Source organism: Melopsittacus undulatus, chromosome 2 (genome assembly GCF_012275295.1).
Source record: "Melopsittacus undulatus isolate bMelUnd1 chromosome 2, bMelUnd1.mat.Z, whole genome shotgun sequence".
NCBI classification, from domain to species: domain Eukaryota; kingdom Metazoa; phylum Chordata; class Aves; order Psittaciformes; family Psittaculidae; genus Melopsittacus; species Melopsittacus undulatus.
In genome coordinates, this window is record NC_047528.1 from 60,815,540 (window position 1) to 60,835,514 (window position 19,975).

The 19,975-nt window shown below is 40.0% G+C and overlaps 1 protein-coding gene across 1 annotated transcript in view; it reads right to left on the bottom strand.

The window, feature by feature from the left end:
• RASA3 (RAS p21 protein activator 3) overlaps window positions 1–19,975 on the bottom strand; it is a 131,935-nt gene that overhangs the window by 85,870 nt on the left and 26,090 nt on the right. Inside the window, exon 2 of the mRNA XM_034074338.1 lies at window positions 5,188–5,305. Coding sequence (XP_033930229.1) covers window positions 5,188–5,305 — 118 coding nt within the window. The remainder of the gene's footprint in view (window positions 1–5,187; window positions 5,306–19,975) is intronic.

A 19,975-nucleotide genomic window follows, 5' to 3' on the forward strand; every position in this document is an offset into this window, starting at 1 on the left:
ACAACAGTTTTTGCCTTTATTCATATCCTTGAAACAAATTTAGAGATGTCACATTCCTTCCATTCTTCACCTATGATTTGAGAAGCTGCCTTGATTTCCTGTTGCAGCTGACACTGCCCTTTAAGTCAATGGAAACATTTGATGCAACCAGCGAAGGCAAAGTCAGTCTTAATGCCAATGAGCGGAGAAAGTTTATCCTCAGGGAAGATTTGTAGCTAGGACCAAGTCCTGGCTGGTGAATCCTGAAGTTCAACAGAGCCACATTCAAGGTCCTGCACTTGGGTTGGAGCAATCTCAAACAATAAAGACTCAACAGAGATTGGACTGCGAGCAGACATGAGGAGAAAGACTTAGGAGAGTGCTGGTTGATGAGAAGCTCAACATGAGCCAGCAATATGTGCTTGTAGCCCAGAAAGACAACCATGTGCTGGACTGCATGACCAGGAGCATGGCCAGCAGGTCAAAGGAGGTGATCCTGTGCCTCTACTCTGCTCTAGACCCCACCTGGAGTACTGCATCCAGCTCTCAGGCCCCCAACATAAGAAGGACGTGGACCTGTTGGAGTGAGTGCAGAGGAGGCCAGGAAGATGATCAGAGGCTGGAGCACCTCTCCTATGGAGATCAGCTGAGATAGATGGGTTTGTTCAGCCTGGAGAAGAGAAGGCTCAGGGGAGATCTCAGAACAGCTTCCAGTACCTAAAGCAGCCTGTGAGGAATCTTGAGAAGGAATTTATACAAGGGCGTGTAGTGACAGGACAAGGGGGAATGGTTTTAAACTGAAGGAGGGTAGATTAAATTAGGCATTAGGAAGTTCTTTACTGTGAGGGCAGCGAGGCACTGGTTGCCCAGAGAAGCCGTGGCTGCCCCATCCCTGGCAGTGTTCAAGGCCAGGTTGGATGGGGTTTTGACCTGGCCTAGTGGAAGGTGTCCCTGCCTGTGGCAAGGAGTTTGGAACTACATCTTCAAGGTCCCCAAACCATTTGGTGTTTCTAAGTTTGAAATTACTCATGGGGAGGCCAAGTAGTTGGTTCAGCAGAGAAAATTAATTGGCAAAATTCTTGTCAAGCTTTCTACTGGCAGCTAGGAATTCAAGAAAAGTTATAGATCTCTGCATTTAAAAGAACAGTAAATTCTCACATGTTCCTTAGGATGTAAAATAAAGGAGTCCCTTCATGTACCTCTCTGCTAGGTTATATGGAGTGGATCCAATTCTACCCAGTGCCTTTGCAGATGATGATAATATAAATATTGCACAACAAACACAAAACAGAGGAGCATGTTAAATCCTGGCTCTAACTGATCTCTCCCTCATATCTTATGACTTGCATGTGACCTTCTTAGAATTTACTAAACATCTGTGCCAAGGAGTTTATGAAAACAGTGCCGCTTGAGGAGTTCAAGATTCTCTTCCTGGGAACCTGGAGGACTTGCTCTGACCAATGCAGGCATTCCCTATGCTTGTTCAAAGATCCCCAGAGAATTCGGAAGACCCCAGCTGCCCCATATAAACAGTACTTTCACACTACTCTGTGGTTTCATAGAAAGGCCAGCCCATGTCGTAACCCTTGACTTGTTTCAATCAGACACTACCAAGTTAGCCTCACAACAGCCCTCAAAACCTTCTAGCACAAGGCAGCAGTGCCACCATCCAGTTTAACAGAAGCCAATGGAGGTAGGATGTCACGAATTATTGAAGTCCTGATTGTAATTTATGAGTCCCACCTGACTGCTGAACAGAGAAGTTAAGTTTGCCATGCTGGCTGCTCTCAGTTTTTGAGATGCAAACTTAGATACAGAGCATCAGGCTCACAGAGATTCTCTTCAGAGCACTGGTAAGGGCACTGGACTGCGCAATAGGATGTGCTGGTTCAGTTCTTGGAGTTCTGAATGATTCATGCTTTGTTGATTTGTTCTCAGCTGTCACCTCATGCCTCTACCACAGCCCAATAAAACAAAAATCTGTTGCAGAAGTTTAGGACAGAGCTCAGGGAGGCTACTTCTTACACTGTCCCAGTACAAAACACAGGAGATCATGAGTCAGAGTCTGAAGGCTCTGCCACAGATATCCCAATCAAGTCAGAAATGCAAGTTCCTCTGGGAAGGAGAGATAACTCCTTTATTCTCATTTAGCAGTTCTGTTTAAACTTTACATCAGGAGAAGGCTTGCCTGGAAAAGTATACAATTCTGCAGTGTTTGGTAGAAGCTTAATGAAGCTCAACTGAGCAAAAATGGGAGAGGGGGAAGGGAAGGGAAGCAAGCACTCCTTGAATTCCCAAATATACAAGATGATGTTTTCAGCATGACTGTAATTGTAAGCCTTTTCATGCAGATGAAAAAGTCATTTATGCAGATATGTTAGAAAAGATAGGCTTCCCCAGGAAAATCTGAATGAGAGTCAGTAGTGCTACGGCTGAATATGGAACATCTTTCAACTCAGACATTCACACAAAGCATCTTATTTTTCATAGACTAGATGACAGTCATTTTTTGAGCTTACTGGAAGATGGGGAGTTACCAGTTCAAGTGAAAATACAGGCATTTCTTAAAGCTTACTTTAGAGCAAACCAGCCCTGTGTCAGCTGTGAAGTGATCAGAAACAGAAAATAGGCTTGAACAACAGAGCGGAGCCAGTGCTCTCCCCTTCAAACTCTAGTCAAAGGCTGTGTCACCCACTTGAGTGCCAGCCACACAGATGTTCAGACAGGATTCGATTATTTTAGTCATGTATTGGCCCAGTTTCACACCCCTCCTCCCATCTGAAGTCACCTAATGCAGCAGTGATACCCCACAAAAAGGGACCCAACATGTGCTTTGCTATTACATTGAGAAGTGACTGGCAAAGAAGCACCATACATGAAAGCAGGTATTTCTCTGCTGCATACACATTACATGGGCCTTACGGCACATAAGCACCGCCTGCCCAATAATTCAGACAATAGGTTTAATCAATCTACGAACAAGCATTAAAGAATGTAACAGCATGATTGGCTCCTCAGCTGTATGTTCATCTCAGTCTCACAAAAAACAACAGGCAACTGCATTACAGTCTGAAATCATTTGAAAAATATCTTCCTCTGGAAGTCTATGCACTTGTTTTAATAGATGTAAACACAGTCATAAAAGATTAAGTAGCTGTGTGCGTGTGCCTCACTAAATAAGAGCAATTCTTAGTCACAGATTGGGATGACATCCCAGTTTTACCATTCATGCATTTGGGAATTTTGTCTGCCTTTCTTCTATGGAACGGGAAAACAAGGGCAGAAGAAAAACCTATACAGATAAATGCAAAACTCATTTGATATCATTGTCTGTAAGTGGATATTCAGGGGCTGTGAAGAAGCAAGTTTTTCAAAATAGTACTTTGCAAATAGAAGATTACAGAGGGAGAAGGCAAACTACCACTGGAGTTTCTTTGACAACAGAAAGATTCTTCTTCACAATAAATTTCAACCTAAAGTTCCTTCCCCACTGCAATTTAAGTTTATTATCACTTGCAATATCTGTACTGGACATACAGAGTAATTCTCTCCCTCTGAAGTTTGCTTTCTTTCTGGGGGGAGGGAAGGGTGTGGTGGTGGTGTTTCTCCTTTTTGATTGTTTGGGGTTGGTTTTCTTTAGTATATTTACACAGTTACATCTACTTTCATCTCTCTTTTCTGGGATAAAAAATTCCAAGATTGTAACCTTTCCCCAGTGGTTGTTTTCCAGACCTCTGATCATTGTGTTGCTCTCCTCTGAATTCACCTGAATTTAACAAAAAGAACTTAGTTCTGCAAGAAAACAGAAACCTTCCAGTTCTGCACAGTCTCAGTGTGCTTCTTCTGTTTTATAATGGTATCCAAAGACAGTGGAATCTTTCTGACTAAAGGAATTAAGACTTGTTGCTTATTCCTACTACTAAGAGTTTATTTTCTCCATAGAAAAATACATGGATTCATACAATAAAATTACGCTAACTATTCTCATACATCCCCATTCCCCAGCTTCCATTTCCCTCCAAAACACTAATGATCATCCAGAAAAAAAACTGTGCAACTTCTAGTTGTGAGCAAGAGGGCTACAGCTATTTGACCCAGGAATGAATTGACATGAGTTACAAAGTTACTTATAGGGAAACAGCTGGTTCAGGGACAACTTGCTTAGGGACACTGCATGTCAGTTATTGTAAAATATACAGTATACTACAAGCAGGAAAGCATTAGCATCACCATTCAAAAGCACTATATGTTCAGCCAATTTAAATGCCTCAAGAAACAGAAGCCTCCATTATGGACCCCAATATACCACATCAGATGAGAAATGAAGATGCAGACTACAAAAAAATTGGTAAGAGAACAATTAAAGTAACTTAAGGGAATAAACCCCACTTCAAGCTACTGAGACTCACATATTTGAATGCATTAGGTACTTCTGAGGGGTTGGGAGTCAGGTCTAGAGCTACTTCCCAAAGTAAATTACTTGCAGTAACAAGACAAAAAACAAATTCCTAACTGTATTACTCAACTGTCTTTCCCCATTTTATATCTTAAGATAAAAGCTAGAAACTTGATTGTTCCTTGCTGCTATTTTCCCCTCAATTCTAAAAAAAGCCTAGCTTGCCAGAGTATACATATATGCCCAGCCTTGTTCCCTTTATTTTTTGATGTTTGGGGATTTCCAGGAGAAAGCATTTTAAGTTTTGCTGCATGCTTCTCGTTCATTCTACATTTGGCTTCTACAATCTCAAAGGAACTTTCAAAGATAATCAGACAGGCATCTCATGTTCAAACCTCTCCTTTCAGTTGCAGTCTCATGATGGAGGGGGGGAAACGAATTCCTAACGTCATCCTTTAAGGTAGCTAAATCAATGCAAAATACTAAGCATAGACATGAAATGGAGTTCAGTGCTCCCTTCTAAGTTGAGATCTGAAAAGCTTAGGGAAGTTCAAAATAAATGTTGCAGAAAGAAAGGAGCATTGGCCATACCTTCTTAGGAAAATGGTTAATATGGCTCGCCTTGGAGAAGACTTTTTCCCATATATACAGACAGGAATCATGACATGAATAGTTCTACCACTGGTGTTCCTAAAACTGGAAAAAGGACCATACTCATCCTCCCTTCTCCCCTTAAGAAAGTATCTTTGGAACATTAAGCAAACATAGCAGAGAATAAGAGTTAACAGAACATGTATACAAATATTCATTACCATAATGACTTCTCCACTATTTTGGTCCTGAAAACCTCCTCCTGGTCCAGGTTTACTGTACAATAGCAATCCCTCATCTTGTTTGGCCCCGGATATGTAGGAAGATTTTTGGCTTCACCTAAAGACATGAAAGGAAAAAAAACAGGATTACATATTAAAATGTTATCCATAAATTAGTCATCTGTGAACTAATACAGTGTCAGTAACACGGCTAAATTGCGCTGTCTTTTTCCTCCCAAAAGTGAAGTCTCTATTATAAACTTCACAGCAGTACTCTCCAAGGCAGCAGCTCCTGACCATCACCACATTGAGTGCTCAGCAGTACCCAGCAACAACTCAACAGTTCATTGTGTTGGATTTATTCACATGTATTTGAGTGCACACTGCTTCCTTTTAAATTTGTGTTTATGTTTTGATCAGTCCTCCTGAAAGATACCAGAAACACCATACAACATCCTGTAAGATATGAGGAACACAATACAATGTGGTGGTAATGAAGCTTTCCAGTACAGCCCACTGATTTTATGCTAAAGGCATCACCAGAACACAGCAAATCAGAACTGACCCCAGCTCCATCACTCTCCATGGATGTGGAGATGGAAAACAGTCACTTTAGCTACAGCCAACAGCCTCACATCACACACTGGACTTCAAAAGCACTGTGATGAGGCAATTAGCATTTGAGAAGCTGCATAAGATACTTGCACTAAGGTATCATGCAAGCCATGAATATTGCTCATAATAAACATTTGTTTCAAAACTGTGAGAAACATGTATGTACCCTAGACTTACAGAAGAAAAGGAAGAAAAAGACAGGATTGAGGAACTAAGGGCAACCAAGAGACTATAAAACACAAGAGCACAAGCATGAAACAAGAATAAGCCCACAGCTTTTCCCTCTACCTATCCATTAATACCCAAAGTTGAACACTAAATTTCCTTGGCAGACTGATAAAATCAAAACTCACAGACAGGAAACTCGGTAATGTTCCTCATGGCTTTGCTAAAGCACATAAGCACTGTGTGGATGAGGGACTTAACTCTAAAGACAAAACTCAGAACTCTAAAAGAATGACTAAGTGCAAGTCTACAGTGCACGTGCTCTTATTTACCTCAACTCTTCCAGTACCCAGAGATTATTAGCACATACCATGGGAACTAGATCATTCTCTCCTGGTAAAAATACAAGGAATAAAACTAAAACTAAAAATGCATAGACCAAGAGAACACAAGTTTGTTTGCCAACGGAGAAGAGAACTCTAAATGACAGTAACAAATATAACTTTTTATCAGATGTCTGCAGCTCAGCTTAAGTGCATTGTACTAGACACATGCTTTCCCAGTCTCCAGCTCCCAAATAGCTCCATCCTATTAACAGAATCATCTTGCTTCTTTCAACCCTGTCTTCAGTAAAGACACACTTTTTCCTTTCTACAGATTTGCTCAACAGAACTCTGATGTGTGTGCATGTAAGTACTGAAGAACTACAGCAAGGAAAGATTAAGCCAACCTGCATCCTCAGCTTTAAAGGAAAAACATAAAGTGACACAGGACTGCATGGCTTCCTGCCTGTGATCTCTTTCTGGCACACTGTTTGCACACTTTTGCTAACTGACACATGACATGACCTTGGAAATGCCACACGTCCACAGTTCTTCACAAATGGCCCATATATATATGGGTGATCATACATGTATGTTTTCTAAAGCTGATCACAGAACATATAAGGAGGCATTGAGAAAGGACATGAAAACATGTTTTCAGACAGTAACACCTTATTTCAGAGTGTTTCTAAATAAAGTTTGCTCTCAGCTCAGCTGACGCAACTGGATAGCATTCTTCCCACTTCCTTCAGAGTTGTGAGACATTGTATATAAAAAAGAAGCTGTTTCTGCTGTAACTGGGAGGTGTGACTGGAACATCTGTTGGCATGCCCAATGTGGCTTTAAACCTAGCTGAAGCCTTAGCAATAGTTAACTGCAACAACCAAATATATACTGAGGATTACTGACAGCTTGCTTGGGCTGCATTGAGTTCTATTCTGCCATAGTAAACCTTACTTTCACTCTTGTTACTCTAAGTTCAACCTAGTTGCAAATCAAATGTAGCCTCACGTAGACTGGCCTCACACAGATTGAGGTTGCAGAGTTTGTATCCTCTCTCCAAGTCCCAAGCATCCAAATTTCTCTTACCTATTTTCACATTAAAATCACGTGAAGCCAGCCTCTTTTTTGCATAACCGGGTAAAGGTCCCCAGAGACAGAGAGCATGCATGTCAACAGGAAGAGTTTTAACAGCAGAACGATAAGGAAGTCTTCCTCTGGGGCTGGCACACCATTCTCACGGTTCTTCCAAGGGAACGGGACAGAACTTTTCAAGCTCAAAATTAAACCAAAAATTTACACAGTTTCCCTTTTTCTGCACAATTCCACTTCCTACTTCAACAAGCACACACAGACATGAACCCAATTCTGGATTCTGTGATCTTGATTTCCCATTTTCTGATGTGCACAATATTCAGTTAAGTGCTAAAGTTGATACTTAGTCATGTCAGAGCACATTGTAAAAACTGTATTTTGAAAACTCAGTTCTCTTTGTTAAACAGACTTGCAGCAGGAAAGCCCACAGTATTAAAACTTAAGTGCAGGGAACAGGAAGATACCATTTAGGATTGCAAGAAAATGACTGCCTGCAGCCCATACAGCAAATTAAGGCTCACCATCATAATACTGGAAAGTGAGGCACACAGGGAAGATAGAGGGAGAAGGCATATTACAGTAATATCTTTCTTCAAACTGGAAAAAGGCCCTGCAAAACCACTGAGACTAGAACAAGGGATTAACTGACCAACCCAACATATTAATCATGCTACTGACTCAAGTAGGAGCTTATGAAAAATAAAAACCATGGGTTTTCTTCCCAATGCAGGCAGCAGCCAATGGCTGTTTAGATTCCTCCAGCACTGAGTGGTTGAGGAAGAAAAATTTGTCAAGCTTTCAAGCATAGCTAAAGACTCTGCTCTCTAGCCAGACATTTTATGTCAACAAATGCGCTCTGTTAGAGTTTCAGTTGCTCTTTAGATTCCTTCAAGACAAAAACGTTCCCTCTGTGGCACCGTTTTGCCATCTACAATGAACTTGAACAATTTGCTCAGGATTTTTTTTGTTCTGCTACTACTGAAATGAAAAAAGAAGGCCCAAAATACTTGATAGAGTCATGCACCATTTCCATATTCTCAAGAACCAGAGCTATGAGATCATTTAATTTGGGTGAGATTTTATCATTTAGTCTAGCTGTATAAAAGAGGCATCTTCATCAATTGTATTTTCAAGAGACAGCTTTGCACTTCCCACCCCCATCCCCTTCATATTTGAAAAGTGCCTGCCTGCTAGAGAATTTGGGAAGGGTTTGCAGGAAAAAGGTCAACACACTCACCTTCAGTTTTCCATTTCACTGCTAAGAAGAAACAGAGATATCTAGGACCTTGACAAATTCAAATACACAAGCACTTTGTGCAAAAGGCTTCCATTGGGAGCCATAGCGGCAGAATAATCAGTTCAAGTTGGCAATAGCTTTCCTTTTTGTCCCTGCACTTCTAATATACATGGGTGTGAACTTAACGGTGTTAAGTCACTCAACTTAGTACTGAGTACTTAAACCTAGAAAAGCTGATTTCAGCTATAGAAAAGTTATCATTAGCTATTTTGGGCAAGTCTTAAAAAATGGACCATACAATTCTGAACACCTCACTGGCTTGCTTTCTTCTCCCCGCAAATACTAGGTTACTACAGTTTAAAAATGGACTACCATGGCAAACAGATAGCTTAAGCTAGCCACAGCAAATGCAACAGGCTGGATAAAGAGGCAGGAAAAACTTAGAACCATTTTCATCTTCCTTGTTCTTTCCAGTGTTACACATTCCTGCCTTGCTAAGATACTGGCAACAAAAGGGAAGCAGGAAAAAAGGGCTCGCTGGCATATATGGCAGAGAAGTGCACTGCTTAGATGCTTGAGAGCGTAAGTGGTGAAAACAAGAAAAACTTTGAAGATGTTTCTAAGAATAAACAAATATGGACATGTATACATTTCCTTAAGGTTTTGCCACTTTAATATTCTGAAGCGTCTAGTGCTTTTAACTGAATTTAGATACTTGGCATCGCTTTACCTTTGCTTTTGACATGCTCCCCCAGATACAGCTTTCTGAAAAGCAGAGAATGCGTAACAGCCAGGCATTATTTCTACCTTTTGGAAAAGGATTTGTTGCTCCTGTGCTTCCAAGTATTGGGTCACTACCACACATCTGCAGATATGAGTGCATGAAGGCTTTGTAATGTATGAATAAATTCAGCTTGCTGTCTTCTAGCAGCAGCGTATTTGATTTTATCAAGATTTCATGGGAGAATAATTTCCCAAACTATTCCAGAATACAAACAAGCGAACAAAAAAATACCTCTAAAAAATAAACCAAATAAAAGCAGCTGAGCTCTCAATGCCACAGCATTTGACTTCAGGAAGTATGCTGAGAAACATTTGAGTACAGAAACAAAATACCTAAAATCTGAAAAGGGCAACATATCCAAACCAACAACAATCCACATTGTTTCTACCATATTCAGGAAAACACGGTCCAGAGAAGCTTACAGGCAAGCATGTCAAGAATAGAGCAGCAATGTCTGTCAAGAATGAAAAGCTTCTGTTCTCCCTTGACCTCTCGATAACAGTTAGAGATGCCGGAATCAGAAAAAAAAAAGAAGAAAAGAATTCTCTCAAGCACTCCTTTCAAGTTTTCTTTCTTCTGAAAACATTATTCCCTCAACATCCATAGGTCAAGCAAAAACAGGGAAAGGAAAATGTTCGTAGAGACCTCCAACTCTCTATCACAATTTATGCTTAAAAAGCTCCTCATACACAAAACTGAGCATGTATGTAAAATATGAAGATGCCAGCAAGGTTATAATCAACAGAAATATAATAACACTCAATGTTGATTAAAACATGCAGAAATACCTAGAAGCATATTAACTTCAGTGCCTATGCATGAATTCAAACTGAACTGAAACAGCTGCATTAACATTGAATGTTTAGAAAGCAGTTAATTTTCTTGCAAGGTGTGCTTTCTGGAGGTGAGGCGGGGTTAAGGGAGGGGTATGACTGCAATACCTCAAGGGGGATATGCAGAGAAAATAACCCCTTTTACTATTAAAAGGGCCATCAGGTCATTGCTAGAAAACCCCTGTTCACATCAGAAAACAGTTTTGTTACTACACAGCCAGTGTGAGAATTATGTGAAATTAACATAATGTTTGAAAACAGAGGATGTGGATATACCTTACTTTTGTATATGACTCCTATCTGTAGATACACTGTGTGTACTTCTCAGAAGAAGAAAGCTTCAACTCATTTTTGCCTTTCCAAATATGAAAAAGCTATAAAAATGAAAGGTTCCAAGAACCAGCGTACGCAATGTGAAACCATGGGGTTATGTAAGTAGTGTAATATTCTCATGTACTTTTGTAGTAACCTAAGAACAAGTAACAACTTTTAGGCAATATATGCCAAGTGTCAAAAACGTTCTCTCTCTTCCACCTATGTATATATGTCACACAGCCTGAAAATAAGAAAAACACATGGAATCTGTAAACATCTGAACAAAGAAAATTGATGCATAAAAAAAAACAACTCTTAAAACAGATGGGACTAGAAACACTATTTGCCCAACAATCTCCTTTGCTTTAACCATAGGTATTTATGTGTGCATACACACATGCACAATTTGCTCTCATGGAGAGACAGATTGCATTAGATTTCTAAACCAGGTCAAAAACAGCCATCTGTGAACAGATTTTGCTGATCTGGAAAATGAGATTTTTAGATGACCTGTTCTTAATCTAAGTCCTTGCCTGCCAGCCTCTTTCCACGTGAAACGATCATCACATTGGAAGACTCAGGAAAAACACTTCCTCAACAAAACAATACTGACCACCTGGGCCATAGCAACAACCCCAGAACAACCTGACACCCACAGCTAGTGCTGCCTCAGCAAGCAACTAGAAGTGAAACAAAACACACTATGTTAACTACAACTTTTTAGACATAAGCATCACATGGGTGCCCTTGGCTTAGGGGCAGCATCAAACCCACATCCCCTGGCATTAAACTGAGGACCACCACCAGCTGATACCTCTGTGCCAAAAACCACTTATATCTACTTAGACCTAGTTCTCTTAGTGAAGTTTTACTCCCTTTACAGCCTAGTGACAGGAATACTTGGCATCCACCACAGTCCCTTCTGAACAATTCACTTCATTAGTGCTCATGGCATACTACCACACTACTTCCCTTTTCCCTCACATGATTAAACTTCTTCTATATCAGTTAGAAACCTTCATATAGATCTTCCTGTGATCTCAAACCTGTTCCGAGACAGCAAGTGACAGGCCCTTCTATCAGCTGTAACAACAGCTAAACTTAATCAGCATGGTGCACAGCCTAGGACTTATCACTCAGAATGTCTAGTAGTCAAATTCTTTCTTTCCTATACATGTGTTCTCAGACATCCCAGTTCTCCTTTTGCAGCCCTGAAGATCTAATAAACTGTCCAAATATCTTGCCTGTATTGTTCTGGGCCTAACAGAAGCGGAGTAGCTGAGGATGTTTCCACTCAAGAGCAATGAGAAACTGCAGGCTGACAGCCTTACTTTTCTTTTAAGAGGCAATGAACACTGAGGAGGCTCAAAAGATACCATCATGATCTCAAGTACTTAAGTGCTACCAGCACACTGGCTGTTAATCAAATCCCAGGGCTGACAGGAAAGAGGTCTCTCCAGCAAGTTCCATGGGAGTTGCCTGTAAAATTAAGATTTTAGTTTGTACAAGAGGAAAAGCATAATTCTCCACAAGTCATTAATGTAGCTGGTTGCATGCTGCTTGCCAATGTCATGGTCTAACAGCAGGAACTGGGTTTCTCTGAAGATTCCCTTAGGATGGTAACTTAATCCCACAAAATAAAAAAAAAATGTACAGTCCAGCTGCTTTTTAACAAGACTGAAGCTATTTTGTGTAAAAGGATACTTTGAAGAGATCATTTTCAAGCAGGATACTGCCAGGAAAAAGGTGTTCTCAAGGCACTTTCATTCAAAATCAGCTTTCCTGTGGCACTCTGGGGTTAGCATTCCAAGTTTCTTTGATGTGACTCTCTGGTATTTATGCAGAAGAACTGGTGAATTAACCAAACTGTCTCTGGCTGTGTTGATACAATGTTAGACTCAGCTCTCCATTTACTATTTTTCAATTCAGTTTGTACTCTGAAGATGACACTTGCATCAAGGCACACCTCATGTTTGATAGAGGTCTTTGAGGTTTTCCCTACTAGTTTCAGCAATGAAGGGACTGGCTACAGGCTGTTCTGTACCTCTGAATTGTGACCTCTGTTTAGACTGGTGTCTTGTGGAGGTTATTTGCAGGTTTTCAGTTTTTGGTTTTTATTTTGGGGGGGGGTGGTCTCATCTTCAGTTGTTGTTGGTTTTAGAAAAATAAAATCAGCTTCCAAAAGTTATGAAAGACCTCCTCTCAGCAAAGTTTAAGCCAGTGAACATCTGTTGTGGGAGGCCATAAGGGAGAGGATTCAGGCTGCAGGAGGGCCAGAGGAGCCGAGAGGAAGTAACTTTAAACAGGCTATTCCACCATGGGCAAACAGCGAGCAGTTCCAGCTATTTTTAGAAGAACAGTATTAGACAGGAAATACAAGCAAATGATTTACAACATCAAACAAAATGTGACCAAAATCCAACCACTCCCTTTTGAGAGTTTTTGTGCTTTAGGATAATTTAAGGTAGTTTCTCTTTCTTTTTAAGGTAGTTAAGCTCCTTATAGGAGCTTAATCATTGATAAAGAACAAAATGCTCTTGAAAACATCAGCATAAGCAAAAAGCGGTCAGTGTGAATATAGTTCTCTTTTTACCTGCCTTTATTTCTATTATTCACACACAAAAACAAAACCCAGGTTAAAACTAAACAAAACAAAAAAAAGGCAATTTTCTATCTACGTACATCCAATTTCTTTTTTAGTGTATATCACAAAGCTATAGCTGTAGGAAAAAAAAAACAAACCAAACAACCCATCAGTAATGAAAAAGCCATGATGTCTTCTTCCTTCCACAGCATTTATCACCCACCACAAGTGACATGAAGAACTTTTCAATAATCTGAAAAATACAAATCTGCCAAAGGCTGTGTTTTGCTTAGATTACAAGCTAGTAACAAAAGGAGTGATTGCTGAAGAGATGAAGCTTTACCGGCAATGTCAAAACCCAGTGACTGTTTCCTCTAATGATTCTGCTGTCCGCTACTGCTCTTGCTTTAGAATCGCTTATTTAGAAATATCTTCACTAACCAGAGTTCACAGGATCAAGTTTAGATCAAGTTCATGTTGGCCCTGTGGCCCTGCAGTGTTCAAAACTGAACTCAACCCCAGCTATTGAGAAACAGGGTGACTCAGAATGCAGCAGTTCATGGCAGTCTTGAAACCATCTCAGATTTAGGAATTAACTGAGCAGTGTCTTCCTCCATATCTAGAACACCCTTCCTATTACAAAATTAATCATCATAAGGGAGAGAGGTTTTGAAATCTGCCCATCTTGCTTTGTTTTAACCTTTCTTCAAAACCAGTGAAAATAGGTGCTTTCCTACAAGGTGATCAAATCCATTCTTCCATATAAAGATCCAAACTTAGAGTCTCCTCCAAACTTGCAGTAAGTAATTAGCAGCTTCCCTTAGAGCCAGTAACAGGCAAGACTATAACTACTTCAAACTTCACATGGACTTGATGTTTTATGAGTCCACATATTCTTCATATGTTCCTTCATACCCAAAGAGGATCGTATACACTAAGGAACACTGCCATAGCAAATCCTTTATTTTAAGAAAAGAATGATCATAACCAGGTCTCAGACATGTACTTACAGTTTCAGAATCAAAACAATTTAAGGAAAATTGTTAAGTTTCTTCGGTGGCTGACAAATGCTATGTTGTGAACACACCTCTGTTTGGAACAGAAGGCTCAGATTAGGACATTACTGAAATCTCCCACAATATTTGTTCTGCTTTAGCTACTGAGTCTTCATTTACACAGCACTTTTTCCAGCAGAGTGAAACAAAAATAAATCCCACTTGGTCATTCTGAAGATTGTTGCCTTGTATGATCTAAAGATGACTCTTCCATGCTGGTGGACTTCTAAAGTATTTTAAATTATCTCAAAGAGAGATTTATCTCCCTGTTGAGTAGCCCGTATTGCACAGATGTATGCTGATAATGAACAAGATTTTACATAGATGCTCCTAATTTTTTGTTGCTAGTTGCAGTCTAATTAAGTAAAAAACCAGCATCTCTCCTCATGACATTTTAAGAGGCTTTGAAGTATCTGAGCTTGACTAACAAAGTGCTTACTTGACAGTTTGCAGTGCTGTGCAATTAAAACTCTGCAGATGAGAAAGGACACACTGCAACTGATCTACAGATCTACTGATTTGAAGAAAAGAAAGATGACAGCATGCCTGTACTCTGAAGCCCAGACTACCTTAACTACTGCACCACACAGCTTCCTCACAAACAGCTAGTTTCAGAACATCCACACACAGACAGAACTGGACCCGGATCCTAAACATTCAAGATCCTGAATATTCAATTTGCCCATGTCAGTCAGTTTACTAAAAGAATTATCTCTTTTTTTTAAACATAGCAGCATAGGATTGCTGACTCAATGCCAAAATAAAGTTTTCTATTACAAAAAACAGTTGAAGACAAACTGCCCTAGGTATAGGGAGGAAAGGACAGTGTCAACTACCAGTGTCTGCTGTGTTCTCTCATCGCTGACTTCTGAATGCTCCGACATGCTGAGCTGTCACTCTAAGAACCCACCAGCACAGTTCCACAGACCCATAGGTCTAATGGGGCTCAGCAGAGACATAGAATCATAGAATAGTTAAGGTTGGAAAGGACCTTAAGATCATCTAGTTCCAACCCCCCCTGCCATGGGCAAGGACACCTCACACTAAACCAAGGCTTCATCCAACCTGGCCTTGAACACTGCCAGGGATGGAGCATTCACAACTTCCCTGGGCAACCCATTCCAGTACCTCACCACCCTAACAGTAAAGAACTTCTTCCTCATATCCAACCTAAACTTCCCCTGTTTAAGTTTCAACCCATTACTCCTTGTCCTATCACTACAGTCCCTAATGAATAGTCCCTCCCCAGCATTCCTGTAGGCCCCCTTCAGATACTGGAAGGCTGCTATGAGGTCTCCATGCAGCCTTCTCTTCTCCAGGCTGAACAGACCCAACTTTCTCAGCCTGTCTTCATACAGGAGGTGCTCCAGTCCCCTGATCATCCTCATGGCCCTCCTCTGGACTTGTTCCAACAGTTCCATGTCCTGTTTATGTTGAGGACACCAGAACTGCACACAATACTCCAGGTGAGGTCTCATGAGAGCAGAGTAGAGGGGCAGGATCACCTCCTTTGACCTGCTGCTGGTCATGCTCCTTTTGATGCAGCCCAGGATACGGTTGGCTTTCTGGGCTGTGAGTGCACACTGAAGCTGGCTTATGTTCATTTTCTCATTGACCAACACCTCCAAGTCCTTCTCCTCAGGGCTGCCGTGAATTTCCTTTTTGTCCAACCTGTAGCTGTGCCTGCTACAAATTCTTCTGCCTGGATGGCATTAATATAAAGTATACTGACATTAATTCAGGCAATAATTTATCTCCAAAGTACAGGCAATACTGTGTAATTTTATCTGCTCAGTTTCTTCATTTTTACAAAGAAACTACAGACAAGTTTTTCCCACTCAAATATTAAGTATATTTCAAGTAATATATCTTTTTTTAGGGTATACTTTGGTATGTCTTCATGAAAGTACCTTTTCTTAGTAAAGTGAAAGCAGCTAAAAGGTCTCTCTAAGAACAAAATATGTGTTATCTCACCTTATAAGACCAATGCATAAAACATTCAGCTAACCTCTCAATATTTTCAGATTCAAATTTACCATTCTTACCATTATATAGACTATATTTATTTATTTAGACAATCAGTTTAAACATATTCATTCCCTCCTTCTGATCTGGGCTTGTTCAACACCCTTTATTGTTACAGTGGTCCTTTAACAGAGTCAACAGCAGTCAGACTCCTCGACTAGCAAGCTGAGCTATATTGGACAAGCTAAGTTTCCATCCTCTCAAGGGAGTTTTGCTGAGACCAAAGGCAACCAAAGACTTCTTCACAAGGATAAAGAGGAGATGATAATGTTAGAAGAATACACCAACGGCTAGAAACAGTGTTTAGCAAGAAAAGCTTTAAGAACATCTAAAATACTTTCAGACCTGTTGACACAGAATAACAAAGGAAAAGTTAGCTAGTATATGTCACAGGAAAAATAAAGAAGTACTGAAGAAGTGAAGAAAATTTTGGATCCAAATAGGCCACTTCATTCTGGAGCAAGAGGAAAAATCAAAAATTAAAATGTTAAAATTGTTTCTTTCAGTTTCATACAAACTGAAAATTATTATTACTCTTTGTTTATGAGTTACAGTGTAATAGCAATCATAGTGTTTCCCCTTTCCCAGCAGTGCCCATTCTTCACAATACTAAAGTCTGTGCAAGTCTAATACACATCTTAAACTTAAGTCTTTGAGAGTTTCCCAGTTGCAAACTGACAGTGTATCAGGTTATTTTTAAATATGAGCTGTCAAGTTCTTTGAGCAAATCTAGGGCTCCATGTGGGACTGACTGACCAGTGCTGAGCAAAACAAACTGTAAAACACAAACAAGAAATCCTCCATCCAAGTTCCCAGTTGCATGCACAGTGGTGGCCAGGGGAAGAATCTTTAAAGTAAATGATGTTCACATGTAGGAAGGAATACCTAACCCATTCACTTCTTCTTGCTTGGCCTGAAGTCACAGGGTCAGGTCCCCATCACACTGCATAAGAAGCCAATTCACTTCAGCTGAAGCTTTAACCCAACGTACTCATCTCTGTACCAAAGAAGTAACTGCCAAAACACAGGGTCTGCTGCCTTCTTCAGGAGGCCAATGCAGCAGAAGCTGACAAACCCCAAAGAAACACAGGTCTGTTTCTTCAGTGGTCATTCTTATAGAAATGGGAGCAAGATTCAAAAACAAATTTAGATTGTAGGTGATCACCCAGAGGCTGAGCATTCTTCAAAACTGCCAATGACTTTTGGAAGCTGGGCATTCATTCCCTGTGAGCTGCTCATCCACACCCGCAGAGTTCATCCAAAGTTGAATTTTTAATATGTCTCTTTAGACACTACATGCATCTGTCTCATGCAGAATGAAAGGAAAGCTAACGATCTGAACTAATACTTTTAACAGTTTTGAGTGCCTGGTATCTGTAAGGATCGGCTTAAAACTGAAGGCAGAACAAGACCACCACAAGAAGCTTCACGAAGAAAACCTTCACTATTTGAACTTTCTACAAGTAATCTCATTTTCTATCTCACTGCTCTGCACCTTCACCTACTTCATGAATATTTTCCCACCAAAATGTTGTTAACTTTCAAGATGGAAAATAATGCTGTTCAAAAAAGCCAGAATGAAAGTTTAATGTGGAATATTAACACATCTTTCCTTCTACTCAAACGTTCATCTATGAACCATGACATAGTTTATAACAGTTCATTCCAGCAACGTACAATCCTCCACCCTATCATAAGCCTGACTCACTTTCAATGCACAAACCAGACATTGCTCCCAGGGATATTCATAGAAGTCAACATTTTGAATGATTTAGGTACCTGCATTTGCATCTACTGCTCACATAGACTCCTGCATAAGAGGCTTTGAGGAACAAAGATAATTGGTTTTCTAAGTCATAATTTGAATCAGTTCCCCTTGCTGTCCATTGACTAGATAGAGCCTACCCTGCTAACATCAGTGTCCAGGTTAAGTGTTTATAACCACACAGCACATACTTTTTCTACTGGTAATCTAGACACCTCACATTTTCTGTAAGTCTGGACTTTCAGACTGCTATTTTTCACAATGAACAAGACCCCTAAAGTCTTCTAATACTAAGATAAAGAACTTCAAGAGCTTTCATAATAACATGTTGCACAAGAGGGACTGGAAACTCTGCCACTGTCCAAATGTTGTCTGAAACCTCCGTCAGATATCAACTCCACTAAACATTTCCAGGTAGAGATAATTCTGCAAGGAGAGTTTCTGCCACTAATACCTCAGGTCTGATTCAAGCATCATGATAAGAGACCATCTGTGTTAATAACTTCTGTTAATATCACTGGTTTTTTAAACTTGTTTCACAAAGTTCAAGCTATTGCCAAAATTGTAATGTAGGTTTTGTTTTTAGCAGCACAAGGAAAAAAGCCCAAGTTTAATCAAGATGTACTTCAGCACACTGAACTAATTTAAATTCACCTGCTAGTACCCAGAGTTCTGAATTTAATATGCTCATTTCAGTTGGACTCCAATAATATATCAGTTACCATGACTATAAAACATTTTTCAGTATAATGATGCTACTGAACTCAAAACAGCAAGTGGAGGGGGTTGGGAAGCATGTAACTGGTAAGCAAGGCTTCAACCTGCAGTGCCATTTATTTTTTAAACAAGATTCAAACAGTGACTAATGTGATCGCCCTGAGAGGGGGAACATCACATGGATCTTGGCCTGAGGAACAAACCTAACCAAGAAGGAATGACTCATTGTGCAGGCAATGTGATGAGAACCAAATGCTAGATTATCCAACTCCTTAACTACAGGAAGAGAAAAAAGAACCCAAAACATCTTCTGCTTCTCAGCACTGAGCATAGATAACACAGGCACAACAGGGATTGGGGGTTGGAACTAGACGATCTTAATGTCCTTTCCAACCCTAACCATTCTATGATAACACTGCAAAAAAAGAAGCAAGAAGCTGAGCACAGTCATTTATTTATAAGCAGTGGTCAAATCCACAGAGTTCAGAAGTTAGTGTAGCTGTGGCCACCTAAAACACATCACTGGTATAAGCAGCTGAGATTTTGAAGAGGCATCTAAGCCAAAACGCAATATTCTCTTGTAATTTATATAAATGCTCCTATGATTAAAATCTGTGTTTACATGGAAATGTATAACTCTCCATGAAATGTCCATAATCCAGCTGTTATGCTTTTATGCGAAGTATAAAGCTGGGTATTAAAAATGAAAGTGACTTACTTTCCTTTTCTAAACTATGCAAAGTGTTAATATAATGAAACTCCATCAATGTCAGTTTTCTTTTATTCTTCCAGTTTCAGTTTAGAATTTAGTCATATCAGCTGCAGAAAAAAGGGTGAGCAAGGCATACTGCCTGTAAAGCATTCTGGAAATGCTTAGTAGTTTGCATACTTACTACTAGTGACAAAGCAGAATTCATTTACCTATGCAGAAGAGGGACAACTGGCAACTGCTCTGGAATACATTCGCAAAGTGTTATTTTTTAAAGCACATTCAGTTCCACAAACCTGTCTAACCAAGCACAAACCTGCTATGACTCGCTTTCAGTAGCTGATGTCTAACTCTAGTGAAAGCTGTACCAACACAGAAGACATTCTCTTTCTTGAAATGCTTAAGCCTACACAAACATTCACATATGAAAAGGGAGGATCAAGCTTTAAAAAAGGAAGAGCAGGTTGAAAGATATTTGACAGGATGGAAGCACAAAGGCACAGCATTCCCAAACAATGCAATACAAAATATATAAAAATATTATTTTAGTCTTTAAAGTCTGACAC